Here is a 19681-nt window from a genome sequence, read left to right on the forward strand (position 1 = left end):
GAAGTGTAGCCAAACAATAGTGCCTAACAGCATATATGGCAAAGCATGTGGTGTGCGAAACAGGAGGGAAGGCTAACTGAATCGATGTGACACGGTAGGGAGTTTTACGGGAGGTACGACTGCATTTCACGAAGCACATCTCGCACGTGACGCAAACCGATTGGCTATACGAACGTTCTATAACATTTCAGGAGACCTGCAGGTGGCTGGACCTTCTGTGATGATACAAATGTGATCGCGCAGTTTAGTAATATGACGCCCAGTAAATACGAGTGGCAGATTTCAAGCGAAAGGGTGGTTTCCTTGTGGATATACATTCGCGGTGTGACCCCTGCAAGTGACAGCCTGTCTGGACTCGTCTCGATGAACGCGGTGGAGACTGACACTTGGCAGGCGGTGACAAGTAGGGAGTCGGCGCCCGGAGGCGGCTGGTGGTGATCGCCGTGGCGACCACGGTGTCGGAGGCGCGCGGCCGCGGCCGGCTGCCCAGCTGGTACTCGCAGCACGGCGCGGGCTACGGGGGCGGCGGCGGCGGCCAGGATGACGACGACGACGACGGCTTCCTGGCGGCGGCGGCGGTGGCAGGCCGGCCGCGCGCCGCGGTCGTCGTCGTCAACATGGACGGGGACGCGCCCGCCTCCGCCGTGCTCAAGAAGGGCCACGGCGTGCCCGACGCGGAGGCAGCAGCCGGGGGCGGAGACGGCGCCGGCAGCAAGGAGGACGGCGGCGGCGGCGGTGGCGGCGGCTGCTGCTCGTGTTGCTGCTGTTGCTGCTGCTGCAAGCCACGAGCAGGTAAGCGCGCACCACACTCTCCTGCTGCCTGTGCTATGTTAATAATCTGAAAAACCTATGTCAAACCAATTTGTTAATTAAGCACTCCGTCTGCAGGCCACAAGTTGCCCATCGGGACCATCCGACCGCCGTGTCGTTCTCAGATGAGGATGCGGATAGGAGGGGCTTGTGGTCAGCACACCGCTCTCCCGGTCGTTAATGTTGGTTTTTCTTTGACCTGAGCCCCTACTAGTCGGTCGAGTAGCTCCTCAGTTGGCATCACGAGGCTGAGTGCACCCCGAAAAATGGCAACAGCGCATGGCGGCTGGATGGTCACCCATCCAAGTGCCGGCCACGCCCGGCAGCGCTTAACTCCGTTAATGCCACGGGAACCGGTGTATCCACTGCGGCAAGGCCGTTGCCACAATCTGTTAATATCCAATAGTAAATAAGAGCAAAAATCGACACACTGGTCCTCCTCCACGTGGCAGGAACGACCAATATCCAGAGTGGCCAGAAGTTACCTATCTTGCGGCCACTCACGATGGCCAAAAGCCCTGCAAACCTGGTTAGGTATATTTTAAAAGTACTTTCTGTGATAAAAAAAGGACCAGCCATATAACCATAGGCGGCTGGACGCCCAACTGGTTTAATGAGACAATAAATCCTGCTCCCAGCTATCAACAAGGCGTAGCATGTATATCTAGTCTTTTCTGTCGACCTTCCTCTATCCAAAAAATTACATAGTCAACTGGGAATAAGTGATTCCACAGTTTAGACTTCCAGAAGGCTTTCGACACCGTTCCTCACAAACGTCTTCTAATCAAACTGCGTGCCTACGGAGTATCGCCACAGTTGTGCGACTGGATTCGTGATTTCCCGTCAGAAAGGTCACAGTTCGTAGTAAAAGACGGATAGTCATCGAGTTAAACACAAGTTGGTTCAAATGGCTCTGAGCACAATGGGACTTATCTTCTGAGGTCATCAGTCCCCTAAAACTTAGAACTACTTAAATGTAACTACCCTAAGGACATCACACACATCCACGCCCGAGGCAGGATTCGAACCTGCGACAGTAGCGGTCGCGCGGTTCCAGACTGTAGCGCCTAGAACCGCTCGGCCATCCAGGCCGGCAAAACAGAAGTAATATTCGGCGTCCCCCAAGGAAGTGTTATAGGCCCCCTATTGTTCCTGATCTATATTAACGACATAGGAGACAATCTGAGTAGCCGTCTTAGATTGTTTGCAGATGATTCTGTCATTTACCGTCATGTAAGGTCATCAGATGATCAAAACGACTTGCAAAATGATTTAGATAAAATATCTGTATGGTGCTTAAAGTGTCATTTGACCCTGAATAAAGAAAAGTGCGAAGTTATTGACATGAGTACTAAAATAAATCATCTAAATTTCGATTACGCCATAAGTCACACAAATCTGAGGGTTGTAAATTCAACTAAATACTTACGGATTACAATTAAAATAACGTAAATTAGAACGATCACATAGATAATATTGTGGGTAGAGCAAACCAAAGACTACGATTCACTGGCAGAACACTTAGAGGGTGCAACAGGTCTACTAAAGAGACTGCTTACACCACGCTTGTCCGCCCTATTGTGGAGCGCTGCTGTGAGGTGTGGGATCCGCATCAGGTGCGACTGACGGATGACATCGAAAAAGTACAGAGAAGGGCAGTTCGTTTTGTATTATCGCGAAATAGGGGAGATAGTGCCACAGACATGATACGTCAATTGGAGTGGCAATCATTAAAACAAAGGCGTTTTTCGTTGCGACGGGATCTTCTCATGAAATTTCAATCACCAGTTTTCTCCTCCGATTGCGAAAACGTTCTGTTGGCACCCACCTACATAGGGAGAAATGATCATCACGATAAAATAAGAGAAATCAGGGCTCGCACGGAAAAATTTAAATGCTCGTTTTTACCGCGTGGCGTTCGAGAGTGGAACGGTAGAGAGACAGCATAAGGTGGTTCATTGAACCCTCTGCCAGGCACTTTATTGTGAATAGCAGACTAATCACGTACATGTAGATGTAGATTATCTTCTATTCTTGAGTTGCGGCAACAATCAAGAAAGCATTTCAATGGGGCATTTAGCGGTTAGAGCAACCTAAGGTTATCAAGAGTCTGTCTAAATTAAAGGGGTGAAGCAGTTAGGAGGCCCGCACGCACTGGAGGGCGGGAGGTCGGGGGGGAGGGGGGTTGACTCGAGGACCAGGTGTCACTCCCTGCCCCCGACATGTTTGGGCTTATACTAGATACTAGTAACAAAATGCTTTCTTCGTGTTGTTCATTCTTGATAATGATTTAAAGTCAAGTGAAAGGAGTTTCAGGAGCAAAGACGTTGGTGAAAAAGAGCAGAGGAAAATTCACGAAACTATATGGGGCTTCAACTCCTGTAGAGAAAAGTAGATGGTGAACAGTTTCATAGCATTACTAAATCTTTGTTTGCGTAAAGATTTCTGTGTAGCTCAAAACAGATCTTCCAAGGATAGGGTTGAGTTAATTAGGTTCCTTTGCCTCCAGTATCAGTGCCCTACTTTGCAGTGCAAGGAATAATATAGGCCACTTCGGAACCGAAGAGAATAGACTCAACGTTGTTATCTTTGTTCGAAAACCTGTGTCAAGTAAATAAGTGCCTTTCATGTAGAAAACATTCGAACACATCACTGCTTCAAATATTTAGTCCCTTCCTGTATCAACCGGTAGTTGTGAGTAAAGTATTAACTGCCTGAGGCGATTGAAGAATTACTTGCACTCGACAAAAGAAAGAAGGCAGGCTCAGTAGACTGGCACAGCTGTCCATTATCCAACATGTTAATGTGAACGCAGACGTTATAATTTAAATTTTCGCTGAATCCCTTCGACGAATTGACCTTACTTCGCAATCTTCTGATAGTTTCTTCGAATTGTTCGGGGAATCTACTTTTCTACTGAACGCTGCAATGACACTGCTGTAAATTAAAGAAATATTTATCCAGTAGTTTTGCGGAAATTTGAGCTGTCAACACTTTTGTGGATCATTTAAGATGAATGAAAACAGCAATTCAGTTCATGTCCGTCTGTCTGACCTATGAAAAGGATTTTCGAATCTGTATTTACATTGTAATACGTGAAAAAAGTCACAGTTGGTAAAACTAGCTTTCCGATTTGCCTCCGCTCCCCCCCCCCCCCCCCCCCCCCCCATCCCACGCCTTTCCCCACGGGAAGTAATCCTGTTAATCCTGTTGCGGGCCTGGCGGTACGCAAGATTCCTATTGCGTTGTCAACATAAGTGATTTTTATTATAAACGAATAAAGGATAACGTAACCAATCACTAAATAGTAACGTCTTTTACTTTTATTTTATTTTTTACGTTCACTTCGTAAGCTTTGCTGCCATCATTGGTTTCTCAGGAGAAATACATCTGTACTAAATATCTGATATGCCATCTGTTCATGGAGTGAAGTTCTGAAACGCAGTTTAATAATAATAAACTAAAAAATAAATAAAAATCTTAAAGTTTAGTAACTAATTCCGTCGTGATTCTCATTTATATTTTAAATAGATAGATACAGAAGCAGCCCACCAAACATGTGTAGCTTGTAATGCATCACATTAACAACGTCCTTGCAGCAGACGTTCGTCATTATCCTGGAGGAAATGTCATTGAAGGGCATGTTCACTTTACTGAAATACAACTTGTTATTGACCTGATTGTCTTGAAGTTGGCCTCGTTGCCTTCTTATCACAGTATGTCTTAGATCTCCAGGTTTGTCTGTACAAAGAACTATAGTATTTGAACTGCATGTTATTGAGTTGATGATTTGTTAAACATCAAATAGAACAGTTTCTTCTTCAGGCTTCTGTGTCCATAAAATCGTAGACAACTGGTTCGCATGATATGTTTCACAAAAGTTTCCACGTGATTCATCTTTCCGCAACTAAACATTACTATCTTATACAACAGCCTTTCCAATCCTCCATCATGCAACCACTCTTCCCGCCAAGTGCCAGCAAGACCAAGCACAAAGATGACATCTGAGACATACAGGTTTAAATGATTTAAGTAGTTGGCAAAAATATTGTTCCGGTTAACTGATACAAAATTTAGCGTAACTTGGTACAATAGATTTAGAGATTTTCATATTAAAACTTCAAAAAACATCCTAATAAAAAATATCCTCATAAAATATAAATAGTTATGCACAAAATAATACATTTTAGTTAACGTAGTTTTGTACCAACTTATCTACTTATCAATGAAATCATAGGTACCCAGTGGTATTAGTGCCTTCAGAATGGGTATCAGGCTTAATTACATCACAATGTACAATACGTTTGACTATTATAGGTACAAATGAAAGGTGCTAGTAGAGGACAGTGAAACAAGCAAATAATCTTCATGAACATAGGTCCGAAAACAATTGGTTTCCCCAATGAACACCTTAAAACAGTCTATTTGGACAATGTTCTTATGGTGAAAGGATGTGTAAACATAAAGTAACTTAAATTGAAAATTTATGCTCTCGCCGATGAAGAACTACAAATTAGTTTGTATTTAGTCAATGTGGGATTGTAATATGGAAATTGTGACTGTTTATGATAAGAAAGACAAATCAAAGCAATTGTCTGGTTCAGTCAGGTTCACTTTATTCCACAACGCGTTTTATGGGGCTATATCTCCATCTTAATATGAATCAAAGGTTTAAATCAGTATTTCTTTTCCTGGATGTGGTTTCTGTGAGTCACTTGCTATCATAACATAACAGTGAAGTCATACATTATTAAGAGCTACGAAATTATCTACACAAAGTCCCAGCAAAAGGACAGTGCATGTCGTTATACGTAAAAATTGTATCGCTGAATGCTACACGTAAACACAAAACAGAAATACATCAAAGAACGTACTGGTATAGAAAAGAATACCTTGTATGCTTGTAAGACCTCTGATTTGTTTTTGTTTAGTGTTTATGCGATATTCGCTAGTACAAATGACATGCAGCGCGCTCTTTGCTGGGCCTTACAGCATTATGATTAAAAGTGACATAATAATAAGTAATAATATGTATTGAAGTCAAGCGTAAGGCAGACAGCTGACTATATCCTAGGAAAAGAAATGCTGATGTAACCTATTGATTCTCCAGAAGACGAGAGTGTAGGTCTTAGAACCGCTTCGTCAAAGAAACTAAAACTAATTGACACAGATAGTTGTTTTACTTTTCCCTTTAAAATACTGGTTTCTAAGAGGAAAACAGGAATAATTACCAATGTTACCAGCAATAGTAACTCAGTCGCTGGTGGAACATTGATTGTTCTTCCCGTTTTAATTGTCGTCCGACAAAATGTACTTCAACTGCATATTGCAACATACTAATTGATTTTCAGTAGTTCAAATGTGAAACGCCTTTGCATGCTACAAAAAAGTTTTCATCATTTAACTTGTGCACCCAGACGCGTTTCGCCTTAGTTACAATGCATCTTCAGTGGGTGTCATGAAATATTACATGAAATTTTTTCATTTGCACCCGTAAGTTATCGTTTGCACATCTAAGTTGTAGACATAATACTGTTCATTGAGGTTTTTATAATGAAATAGAAATGTACTTACAGATCAGCGTCTAATTCAATATTTGTAAGCCAGAAAGTTTTCTTTTATGTAGAACTTGACGTTAATCACTGATCGGACTTTTAAAATACACATTAGGATTTCATTTATAACTGATATTGAAGTAATGTCAGACAAAACAGCAATGGTTTTCATCAAAAGTAAAGATATCCTTATGAAATAAATCAAGTTTACGCAGAACATTGGGAATTTTAATGCAATATGTGGACAAAACCTTAAAACGGTTCTTCAGTGACAAATAAGAAATGTGCTTTGTGATAGTTAAGCTAACAACGAGAAGATATACAACTTTAAAAATGAATCAACGGACGTAGGTGCGGAAGAAGAAGAAAGTAGCAATCGATTAACATAGATACTGAAGTAGACAACAAAGTGTAGCCGGCCGAAGTGGCCGTGCGGTTAAAGGCGCTGCAGTCTGGAACCGCAAGACCGCTACGGTCGCAGGTTCGACTCCTGCCTTGGACATGGATGTTTGTGATGTCCTTAGGTTAGTTAGGTTTAACTAGTTCTAAGTTCTAGGGGACTGATGACCTCAGCAGTTGAGTCCCATAGTGCTCAGAGCCATTTGCACCATTTGAACCACAACAAAGTGTATGGCAAGTATGACAAAGTCAAATCTAAAGAACAAAAGTTCAGATTGAATAAGGCAGCTACGAAAGAGAACACGAGAGTAAACAGTAATAGGACATGATAGTATGTCAATAAATAAAATATACAACCAACTGGTTTGCACAAGTTTATGTATAATCCATTTCAGTACCACTAAGCGTATCCGCAAGAATTTTGTGAATTCTTGAGACATTTCCAGGTTCATTTGAAGTTTTTAAATTATGGGTTGAATTTGTTTGTAGATTGTTATTCGTGGAGAAAACCACCTTACACCCGTCTTTCTTGACGCTGAATCCTATATGGCGCTGAGCACTATGGGACTTAACATCTGAGGTCATCAGTCCCCTGAATCCTATATGATACATTACTTAAGTAAAGTATTGAAATACTTATTCCTTTATATCCATCCCCATTCAGACAGTTAACTAGAGTAGTAATTTTTATTAGTTTTCGCTTCGAAAATGTTTTCCACTAATGAGGCTTTATATCCTTTATTAAAGGCAAACCGGTGGGGCATTTAACACAAGATATAAGGAATATATGTTTCTATTTTCGTGGAGTATTTATTAACATCTGGACACAATCCAAAAAAGAGTAGACGAAATGACGGTTCTACATAGAGAGAAGAAATGGCTGAAACTTGACGTCTTGGAAGAACTTGAGATCTTTAGACATACCGCCATTTACGACGGCTTCATTTTGTACAACTACAGTTAACAAACAAAAGCTTCTTTAACGACGTTAAGCCATTTCTCGCAATTATATGATGTTTTGGTTCACGTTTCCGTTCACTTACATTTCGTTAACGTTGTTTTTCTCTTTCCTTTATGGACTCTGTACTTCGTTACTAATAGCACGGCAGACGGCTCTATTCTGTTTTGCAGAATCCTGCACGCTACAATACCTAAGTAAGAATTTGAAATTTATTTTCCTTTATCATTATTCCCATTAATGATCGTTTTATTCATTGTATGCTACATTTATTGTATCATTCTATATCTTTTATACATCTTTCTTTTATATTATACGTAGTTTTCTCTGTTTATAACATCTAAACATATATCATCCTGATGTATTATTGTGATAGTCGCGTATTTTATACTACTGAGTATTTATCACGCTACTAGCTCCCAGTAAGTGGCGTGCTCTACATCCCGTTTACCTGGCGGCAAAACTGGTTGCTACACTTGTCATCCTCTACAGATCCCTCAAATACCACGGACGTTATTCCTTGATATCTTAATGTGGCCTATAATCCTGTCGTTCCCTCTTGTCGAAGTTTTCCACGCTTTTCCGTTCTAACCAATTCTGCAGAGGAACTCATTGTTCCTTATGAGTCCATCTAATTTTCAAAATCCTTCTACAACATCTAACATTCTGCGTGGTGTCTGTTTGTTTTATATCGTGTCTCCCTACCACTTTCCCGCAACGACGCTCTGAGCGTGTTTTTTGGGGAATTGACTAGTTTGATCCTGGGACCCGTTGCTGGTAAGGAGACGCCAGACCACACATGACATGTAGAGTTCAGAAGAGTTCAGTGAGACTAGCGATGATATAACCAAAATACTTAATGATTTCAGCGTCAGCTCCACTGCACTCCCTGTAAAAGAATCTTAATACTAACTAAATTTAGTGGAAGGGTTCAAGGCTTTCCTATTTTTAGTTAGTTGGTAAAATAACGTCGAAAAAGCAGTTAAGTTTACCATTGGAAATTTTATTCTACTCACAAAATATTGTTTATAAATTGCACTATTGATAAAAGGAAATGTTTTAATACAGGATGGTAAAAACCAACTGCATTCAACAAAAATGTGAACGAATATTCCCTGAATGGGTTTCCAAGTTCTACAATGGATTGAAGGATGACCTATGCCATATCACATTTATAATCTAGGTTTAAATTCAGTTTCACAAAAGAGAAAACTATCAAAATGGTCTACAGTGACCCTAGGTTATCTTTAATTACTTATCTAACTTGTCGTAAATTACAGTGGCTGATGTGGCTTCTCAATAACTATATAACAGAAAAATCATCGCGTTTCAGATTTTTACTTCAAGTGGCAAATGTGAATACCATGAGCTTTAATTGACGATCGACACTAGTATTACGCAAAAAGGGGGTGTAACAGATGAGACTTCTGCAGTTCTGAGTGAAGCTTTATGCGCTGTTATGCGGCATCGTGTACGTTCATTACCTTGTCGGTGTTCGTCAGGGAGCGGCGGACAGCACGGCTCCGCTCACCTCGCCGTCTCGGAAGCAACTCTCCCCTAACTTCTCCTTACTACAATTTACCGAAGTTGGTTTAAAAAAACTATCTGGCTGTGTTTTCATCTGACCAATCAGGGTCTCAAAGTTAACCTTAAGCTCCACCTATAAAAATTCTGTCCATCCAATGAGGAACGTTATACTTTTTGTGGTGGGGCAATGTTTTTAAAGTTTGCAACGTAACAGAGACGCGAAAAAGTCTCACGCTAAAACTTGCAGCTGGTGTGGTGCTTTTAGTGTTATCGTAAGATCTATACTGTTCTTCTGGAGGGCTCTATCTTTTAACATGGGCTGGGGGGGGGGGGGGGGGGGGGGGGTGGTCCTGACGTAACAGAAACGCGAAAAAACCTCACGCTAAAAACTTGTGGCTGGGGTGGTCCTTTTAGTGTTATCGTAAGATCTATACTGTTCTTCTGGAGGGCTCTAGCTTTTAACATGGGCTGGGGTTGGTCCTAGAGGTTAGCTGGCAACGTGGGTGTCCCTCCCTTATTGTAGGGCCTTCCAGCTTAACACGGTTCTGCTCTCGGCTTCTGTTCTCGTTTCTCTCCTCGGAACTGCGTCTGTATCACGGTGGGAAGGTATGACATGCATTTAGGCATTCTTGTGTTAGTCTGTGGTATTCCCTTTGCTCACTCGTTACTCGAATTGCTTTGGTTAATTTAATGTCACGATTTATTCGGAGCTATGTGCCATACTACTGGATTTGCTTATCATGTCAGGGTTTTCATGGGAGGTGTTGGATTTGCCTGACACCTTACAAACACCACCTCCCAAACCCTTTTCGATTTTCTCCTTTTATAGTTCCCACACTGTCCACGATTCACGTTCGTATAGCGCTTCAAACGTACATTGTCAGAAATTTCTCCCTCAAACGAAGTCCGACCTTAGATACTAGTAGCTTTCTTTTGGCAAAGAATGCTCTCTTTGTGCTGTTCTGTTTTTTATATCCTTCTTGCTTTGTCCGTCATGTGCAATTTTGTTTGTAAGGTGAGATAATTCCTTCACTTCTAGTATTCGTAATTAGAATTATATATTAATACCTTCAGCTGCTGACGGGCGTTGATATATATCAAAGGGAACAGGTGAAAATGTGTGCCCTGACCGGGACTCGAACCCGGGATCTCCTGCTTACATGGCAGACGCTCTATACATCTGAGCCACCGAGACCACAGAGGACATGTCCGAAAGACCAGACACCATATCCATATAAGCATCTAGTATTCGTGGTCAACAACTGTAATGCCAGCCATGTTTATCGCTAGTCTCATTTCTGCTATACTCCATTACTGTCGTTTTTCTTCACTTTACGTTAAATTCATAGCGTGTGTCATTATAACGTTCCATATGAAATGAGGCTCCAATGCCTGTGTTGTTAAGAACAGGGCATTGTTCTTCTTAACAACACAACCACTGCAATATCGTATTTATCCGACAGTATCCGACAATGAGTTAAATTAAAATGTGCTCACATCTACGGGAATTACATAACGTGTCCCCTGTATGGGAATTACATAATGTCTGTATGATTACGGGTTGTGAAGCAGGAACGACGGCATGTGGCAGTTTGTGTCTGAGCGTGCGTCGTGCAGCGATAGACAAAGAGGTTACAGCGACAGTTCGCGTGAGTGGCAAATTCGTATTCGCGTTCCGGTCAGGCACAAATTTTTACTGTCATATTTTATAACGTTTCCTCCATTCAGCTGGTTCCGTAGCTTTTCTTAACTTTCACTGAGGATAACGAAGTCATGAGCGAAGCTCATCAGTGATACGTTTCCACTCTGAAATTTAATCCGACAGGTGAACCTTTCCTTTAACTTCGTCACAGCTTCTTCGATGCATAGATTGAACAATGAGGGAGAAAGGCTGCGTCCCTATCTTACAACCTTCGTTATTCTATCACTTCGTTCTTCCATTCTTACTTTGCGTTTTTCGTTCTTTTTTATGTTATATATTACCCTTCTTTCCTCTAGCATACACCCTTTTTCCTGAAAATTCTGGACATCGTGGACTATTTTACATTGACGAATGGTTTTTCTGTGAACGTGTCTTGATTTCTGAAAGTCTTTCTTCGATTACCAAGCCCAACGTGATAACTCCCTCTCTTGCGCCTTTACCTTTCCGAAAGCCGAACTGATCATCATCTAACAAATCCACTATTTTCTTTTCCACTATTCTGTGTATTAATTTTAATGGCAAATTAGATGAATGTACCCATAATCTGGTTGTACAATAGTTCTCGCACTTACATGCATTCGGTAAGCCTAATGGTAGGTCTCTAGACGCACAGAATGTACAAAATAACTTGAGTTGTCATTTGGTTGCCGCTTCCTCCAATAATTTTAGAAATTGCGAAGCAATGTTATGTATACTTTCCACCATATGAGTTGTCATTTGGTTGCCGCTTCCTCCAATAATTTTAGAAATTGCGAAGCAATGTTTAGTATGCTTTCCACCATATTTCATCGGCAGTCTTTGAAAGCTCTGTTATATCCTCCCTAATATTGCTTCCCCTGTCTCTTCCCTATCGACTCCCCTTTCTTAGTTTATCTCGTCGTCTGACAGTTACTCCCCCTTATAGACGCCTTCCAAATACTCTTTCCACCTATACGGTCTGTTCTCTACGTTTAGCAGTGCAAATGCTCCTGTGGTTTTTTCTTGACGCCTTTGCTGTTAATTTCCCCGAACGCTGATTTGACTTATGCTGAAACTGTCCTTCAGACGACCATGTCTTTGTCGATTTTTTCACGTGTTGCCTGCAGCCTTTTCGCTTTAGCTTTCCTGCACTTACTGCTTATATCATACGTAATTCACTTATACTACTGTGTACTTCTCTTTTGCTGAGCAATTTTGTACTTTCTTCTTTGTCGATCATCTGAAGTATATCTTCTGTTATCCAAGGCTTCTTCGCAGTTACCTTCCTTGTGCCTATCCTTATCTGTCCAAGTTCTGCGATTGTCCGTTTGAGAGATGTCCCACTCCTCTTCAAGAGAAGTACCTTTTGCAGTCATTATAGCAATATCATCATTCCACTATACTTCAGTGTCCTTCTTCTTTACCACCTCATTCTTCTGGGTGATTTTCTTAAAACTTACTCTATTTTTCATCAGTCTGACTGAGTATTTACTTCCCCTGTGTACGCCTTATAATCAATGTCTGATTACATAATCTCTGTCTGACCGTGGTGTGATTCAGCTGGAACCTTCCCGTGTCTCTAGGCCTTTTCCAACAATACGTCCTTGATAATTTATAACGTCAACGCTATATACGTATTGTAGCAGTGACCATGTTCAAGATACCATGTTTGTTACATAATGCATTTAAATATTTACAACGTAGTGTACGAATTTGTTTTATGTGATGTAATGGTTGTGCATCTGTTTCAAGAAGACAGAGGCTAGCTGGTGTACCAGTTTTATAGGTACCATACTTTTCATATAATAATTATATGATGTATCGTAATAAGTACAAGCAGAGAATTTGGGTCTGATAGGAGGTGTTTTAGGGTTGTCTGTGCGGTTGTGGTCACTACTGTGTTCGGATGATGTAGTAGTCAGCACATTTGCCTTGTAAGCAAGAGAGCTAGGTTTGAATCCCAGCTTGCCACAAATTTTCAACTTGCTCCATTGATATAAACCAATGCTCACTGGCAGCTAATGTCTTTAATCCCTCTTTGTGTTGATTCATAGTGACTGCATTATCAAAATGATGTCTGTTCTTCCATATATGTCCTAAAGAACAGACACCACATACGTACTATAGTACCTAATTTTTGTTGTGATACTTTTACGAAAATTGTATGTACTACTGACAATGTAATACGCCAGTCTTGAATGCAAGGACTTCAATGCTATTCTGTACATACATTACAACTTTGTGCCTACCATATAAATAGACTGAGTATGCTCCACTGATTCAGTTGTGTTCTGGACTAGGTAATCTCAAGCCATAGTTCAGCTAGTTCGTGACTGGATAAGGACTATTGTTGTCTCTGCTGTTTATCGCCATTGTTTCAATATTTATGCTTTTGTTAACAGGCCCACTTACCGTCACAGCACTTAATAGATGTATGGGCCAATGGTATACACAATTTTGAAATTTTAAAATAAGTATTAATGATATAACGTTATAATAGTGTTGCATATGTCTCTTCCGTATGGTTTTATTATGTACAGGGTGAGCACAAAGTCTTGCCCTGATTATAACAATTTATCACAGAATAACTGTTTGACATAATAATTTAAACTTTATGCCATTATATAGATTAGTGTTACTAGTGTTTTTAAGACCACTTACGTTAGTAAACCTCAACACGTGATCCCGTGGTAGCTCGGAGGATGTCGAGGCGGTATTCCAGTTGTTCTGTCACAGTACCCACAGCAACTTGTATCCTAACCTTGAGTTCGTCGACTTCAGCAACTGGTGTGACGAAGACTCTGTCCTTGGTATAGGCCCAGACAAAGTAGTCAAGAGGCGTAATGTCTGGAGAGGTGTAATGTCCGGATCGGTGGATTGGAAGGAAAGGTCCAAGACCCTGGCCACCCCGCTCTCCACACATTACGCCCCTTGACTTTCTTTCTGGGGCTATATCAAGGACAGAATCTTCGTCACACCAGTTGCTGACGTCGACGAACTCAAGGCTAGGATACAAGCTGCTGTGAGTACTGTGACAGAACACATATTACGAAACACCTGGCGGGAACTGGAATGCCGCCTAGACATTCTCCGCGCTACCAAGGGAGCACGCGTTGAGGTTTACTAACGTAAGTGGTCTGACAAACACTAGTAACACTAACCTACGTAACGGCATAAACTTTAAATTATTATGTCAAACAGTTATCCTGTGATAAATTGTTATAATCAGGGAAAGACTTTGCGCTCACCCTGTAGGACATCCAGATATACTCAATGAAGACATACTGTTTGAACTAGGTGCAGGACAGTAAATTCACCAACTTTGTGGTGCTTGTACAAGAAAATGTGTAGACTTGCCTAGCTGACAAAGTGTGCAGTGTGGTGTGGTGTTGTCGCAGGGGCGGAGGCGAGCAGCGAAGGCAGCGCGGGCTGGTGGCGGCCCACAATGCTGCTGCTGCTGTTGGTGCTGCTGCTCGTCATCTTCGTCCTCATCTCGGGCATCCTGCTCTACTACAACTGTACGTACTCACCCACCTACTGCAACTGCGTGCACTCGCAGCTCTGCTGAAACTCTACCTACGGCTCTGCTCAACAGCAGGTCTTTACAAGCAACTGTACAGGTCCAATTTCTCTACTACAACTTTAAAATACCCAGTTTCCCATCTTTACAATATCCAGTTTCGCTACTGTCACTTCAAATTATTACAGCTCGGTCACGAGATACCTCCTAATATCATTTCGGACCTCCTTTTGCCCGGTGGAGTGCACCAACTAGACGTGGCATGGACTCAACAAGTCGTTGAAAGTCACCTGCAGAAATATTGAGCCACGCTGCCTCTGTATAATTGCGAAATTGTTGCCCGTAAAGGATTTTCTGCACGAATGGATATCTGAACTATGTAGTACAAATGTACGATGGGATTCTCATTGTGCGATCTGTATGGCCAAACCGTTCTCTCGAATTGTCCAGATGTTCTTCAAACCTATCGCGACCACATATGGCCCAGTGGCACGTCACTGTTATCCACAAAAATTCCATCGTTGTTTGAGAACATGAAGTCCACGAATGGCTGCAAATGGTTTCTCCAAGTAGCCGAACATAACAATTTCCAGTCAATGACACATGTAAACATAGCTAACTCCATTATGGAGCTACCACCAGCTTGCACAGTACCTTGTTGACAACTTGCGTCCATGGCTTCGTGGGGTCGGTACCACACTCGAACGCTATCGGCAGATATCACCAACTGAAACCGGGTCTCATCTGACCAGGCCACGATGTTCCAGTTGTCTAGGGTCCAACCGACATGGTAATGAACCGAGCAGAGGTGCTGCAGGCGATATCGTCGTGTTAGCAGAGGCACTCGCGTCGGTCGTCTGCTGCTATATCGCCCATTAACATCAAATTTCGCCGCACTCTCTTAACGGATATTTTCATCGTACATCTCACATTGATTCCTGAGATTATTTCACGCAATATTGCTTGTCTGGTAGTAGTAACAACTCTACGAACACGCCACTGCTCTCGGTCGCTAAATGACGGCCGTCTCCACTGAGTTGTCCGTGATGAGCGGTAATATATGAAATTTGATGTTCTCGGTACGCTCTTGATACTATAGATCTCACCTCATTGATTCGCTGTCCACCCCTGGTAGCTCAGCGGTCAGCGCGATGGAATGTCATACCTAACGGCCCGGGTTCGATTCTGGGCTAAGTCGGAGATTTTCTCCGCTCAGGGACTGGGTGTTGTGTTGTCCTTATCATCATTTCATCCCCATCGACACGCGAGTCGCCATAGTGGCGTCAACTCGTATGATTTGTACCAAGCGAATGGTCTACCCGACGGGGGGCCCTAGCCACACTGCATTTTTTTTATTTATTGATTCCCTAACTATTTCCGAAGTGGAATGTCCCATGCGTCTAGCTCCAACTACCATTTTGCTTTGAAAGTCTGTTAATTGCCTTCGTGCGGCCATAATCACATCGAAAATCCTTTCACATGAATCACCTGAGTACAAACGACAGCTCCGCCAATGCACTGCTCTTTTATACCTTGTGTACGCGATACTACCGCCATCTGTATATGTGCATATTGCTATCCCATGACAATTTTTTCACCTCAGTCCACTGACGCCTCAACTAAAATATTGTGTGCCCGTAGTTTTACTACAATGGTACTTACCCATTATTCCATTATAGCGTTATATACTCATAGGTCTATTGGAACTACACAGGATGATATTGTTAAATGGGGGCAAACTATAGGAAACGACCGCTGAGACGATAATGAGCAGAAAAGGTCATGCGGACATTTGGCCGGAAATACGTTCCTAGGGAGGTAAACTGTGTAGTTTCCAATTACTGAAAGCACATTTGAGAATACACCAGAAAGTAGGGATGTTTTATCTATACCAGTGTTTTAACTGCACTCTCAAGAGGGCTTTGAACTGGAGACTATAATCTAGCAGCGACATTGTCCTTTGAACCACCAAAGAGAGAGGGAAAGTCGGAGTGAACCTGCAGGAACTGCAAATATGGTTCACCATTGAAGCGTCGTAGAAGGATAACTGGTCCCACGAGACGGTCGGCAGTTACCCTAAAAACACCAACGCGTTTTTCGTAACGCCTAACTCCATGGCAGGGATAGGGCGGAATGTTTATTTCTATGCCCACCACAAAAAGTTTAAAAAAATTTTGCTTTTTGCTGTTTGTTTTTATTAAAAAATACCTTTTAAATAGCTACTGATGTATAAGTGCTGTCCAGAAGCTCACAATATCCTTTACCGCAATCTTAACAAAACCAAAGCATTTTCCATAATGTGTTCAGCATGGGGAGAGGTACAGACTTTCGAAGGGGAATGGTAGTTGGAGCTAGTCGCATGGGACATTCCTCTTCTGAAATCTTGAGGGAATCTGTACAGGATTGCTAGGAGCGGTAGTCATGAGAATGTGCAACACAGCGAGATCTGTAGTATCAAGAGCGTGCCGAGAATATCAAATTTCAGATATTACCACTCATCATGGACAAAAAAAGAAAAAAAAAAAACAAAAAAAAAAAAAAAATTTCGTTAACTGCCGTTCACTTTTATTCACAAAACATTTTTAAATGTGCATGGTCGTGCAAGAAGGGTCCTGAACCTGAAAATATGAATGTGACATTTGTTGCGAAAAGTCATATTCACTATTAAGACAAATTTTTGGGCTGAGTTTTACCAAAGAAACTTAAAACAGTTACAAAATCTATTAAATCATTAAAAACAACAAATACTTCTCCAAAATTTTAAAATATAAACACATTGCTAGATTACAATATTTTCGAAAGGTGGGCATAAAGTAACCTCTCCCCTCCCCCTCTTGGTATTCCGAGGGTTAAGGCTAAATCGATGCTCATTGTCTGCGGTCACCCCATCGTTGGGATCCTCCATAGCCCACAGGTCTGTGTTGTGAAGCTTGTCGATACTGCCCTTCGTAAAGGTAGCCTCGTCTCTGTATACAATGAATGACAGAAATATCAGCACCAGGGTGGTCTGTGTGTCAAACCAGAGACGAAAACGTAACTTCAGAGGCACGTCCGTACGCAATACAGCCTGCACACATTGGAAGTCACACTGGTAGTGACAGCCATAGACGAAAATGTTGCACAGACTTGCCTGGCTCACTCCCTGCTAGCGCTTCACCTGCCTGGTGTTGATAACGAGGTCACTGCCAAAGATCTTCGATCTCCACTGTCAACTGGATGCACCTACCTCGGAAAGTATTTCCGACCATACGTCCATATGACATTTCTTGCTGCTTGTGATTCCAGGGATCGTTTCCAGAAGGTTGTTGCCATTTAGCAAAATCACCAAGTGTACAGTCACTACTACAACTAAACTGTTCTATTTAGTGACAATTAAAAGATGTACCAGGGTGGTATTGATGGTAATTAGCGAGTTTGACATCTAATATGTGACACAGCGATAACTAGTTTGGAATGGGTGTAATTTGTTCCCAGTTTGTGGGGTGTTCGCATGTAGATGATATAAAATTTCAGGGATGATGGAGAAGGGGAAATGGACAAATCTGAAATAAGGAACTCTGGATCACAAATGCTCGAATAGAAAATTATGAACAGGGAACATGTGGTATATCTTTGTCAGTACCATATGAGAACTTACGAATCGTTGTTTGCACGATCTAATATATTTATTATGAACGTACTTTTGAACACTGTAAAGCACAGGACGAATGAAAACTCCGCTATTGCCGATGGTCTGATACGAGCGCTGACATGCTAAGTCCTGACGTCGAGATTGCAGTCTATATAACAGCAGCTGAAGTGCCTTTCGGTATAATTCTTCTGGGTGTTTGATCGTGTCATACGTGATAAAGCTATGGGTACCCTCCCTTGCTGGCAGACTTCATCAGTATGAGTACTTCTGGCTTGTGGTTGCTGCTTTAAATTTATTATTTAGCAATTTCTGGGCATTTTGAGATGCCATTTTTTGAACTGTTCTCCTCAGTAGATCCACAAGTAGCTGCCACTGTGATCTAGCCAATCTGAAGATTTCGCAATTCTGTAACTAGTAACCATAACCATCGACAAAAACTTTCATGAACATCTACTCTTTGTGCCAGTACTTGTGAAAGTAGAGTTTCAGCTATGCGCAACGGCGCGAGCTTAACGCGAGAGGGCTGGTTGCCACAGGCAGCCACTTGCCGTAATGTGCTGCGGCGGCATTGCGCCACGGCACCCGTTTACACGCTGCATCCTGCCTGTTGGGCGGTGACGAGCCGGTTGCCGAAATCAGCGACGCTTCGGCACACGGCGCGCGTGACGTTCGCGTCAGCCACACCATTAGAAATCCGTTTTGGCTCTTACAAACACAGGCCGTCCCACCAGGCCGGTTGTTCAATCGATGGGTCTTCGAGTTGGCGTCTTCTATAGTGAAGGTTTCCACCACGCATCCGCCTTCGCTCCTGACAGTACCACCTGCTAGAGGGTCTAGCCGCAGCGGTGATGGGCCCTTCTAGCAACCGAGCCAGTGGTCGTTCGCCAGATCCGGACGTTTCCAGCCAGAGATAGGTCCACGTCTCGTACTCACATTCCTCCCACTGGGCCATCCACCAAACAGACAACCGAGCAAACCAAAGATATCTTGCACAACCACTGATCAACAGCCGGCAGCCAGAGTATGCTGATACTGCCAAACCCTAAATCGCCATGAAGAGCTGGACATAGTCACAGCCGGCTGTATCATCACTAGGCTCCATGCACCAACGTCCGGGAGCACCATACCTGAAGCCCGCCTGACGTGAGCACAAGCCTCCAACAAACACCGAAATACACTGACGGGAAAAAATCGCAATACGAAGAAGGAGTTGTGCGACATAAACGAAAGTTTTCTAATCTGGAGGATGATGTCTATTCCAGTTTCGCGATAGTCGCATAAGAGTGGCTCTAGTAGTCCCACTATCAGGATGCAGATCAGGTTTGCTTTAACTACACGTTGTAACGGTCGTGAGCGTTAGTTACCGTTGAGATAGGACGTGGTGAGTTAATGTTTGTCAAGAATGTCTCTAAGCTGACAAAGAGGCCATTATCAGTATCTCACTGAGTTTGAACGAGGTCGTGTAATAGGACTACAAGAAGCTAGATGTTTCTTCTTCGATATCGCAGAAAGACTTGGTAGGAATGTAGCCACTATACAAGATTGCTAGTAGCGGCAGTCACGAGAATGTCCAACACAACTAGCCCTTTATTCTCATGAAGTAATGAGTGCTGTCGACAAA

The 19681-nt window shown here is 42.5% G+C and overlaps 1 protein-coding gene across 1 annotated transcript in view; it reads left to right on the forward strand.

The window, feature by feature from the left end:
• The first annotated feature begins 617 nt into the window (after positions 1–617).
• LOC126456399 (agrin-like) overlaps positions 618–19681 on the forward strand; it is a 335045-nt gene continuing 315981 nt past the window's right edge. The window contains exons 1-2 of the mRNA XM_050092152.1: positions 618–792; positions 14308–14427. Of these exons, the coding sequence (XP_049948109.1) occupies positions 618–792; positions 14308–14427 (295 nt within the window). The remainder of the gene's footprint in view (positions 793–14307; positions 14428–19681) is intronic.

This window comes from Schistocerca serialis, chromosome 2 (assembly GCF_023864345.2).
Source record: "Schistocerca serialis cubense isolate TAMUIC-IGC-003099 chromosome 2, iqSchSeri2.2, whole genome shotgun sequence".
Lineage (NCBI taxonomy): Eukaryota > Metazoa > Arthropoda > Insecta > Orthoptera > Acrididae > Schistocerca > Schistocerca serialis.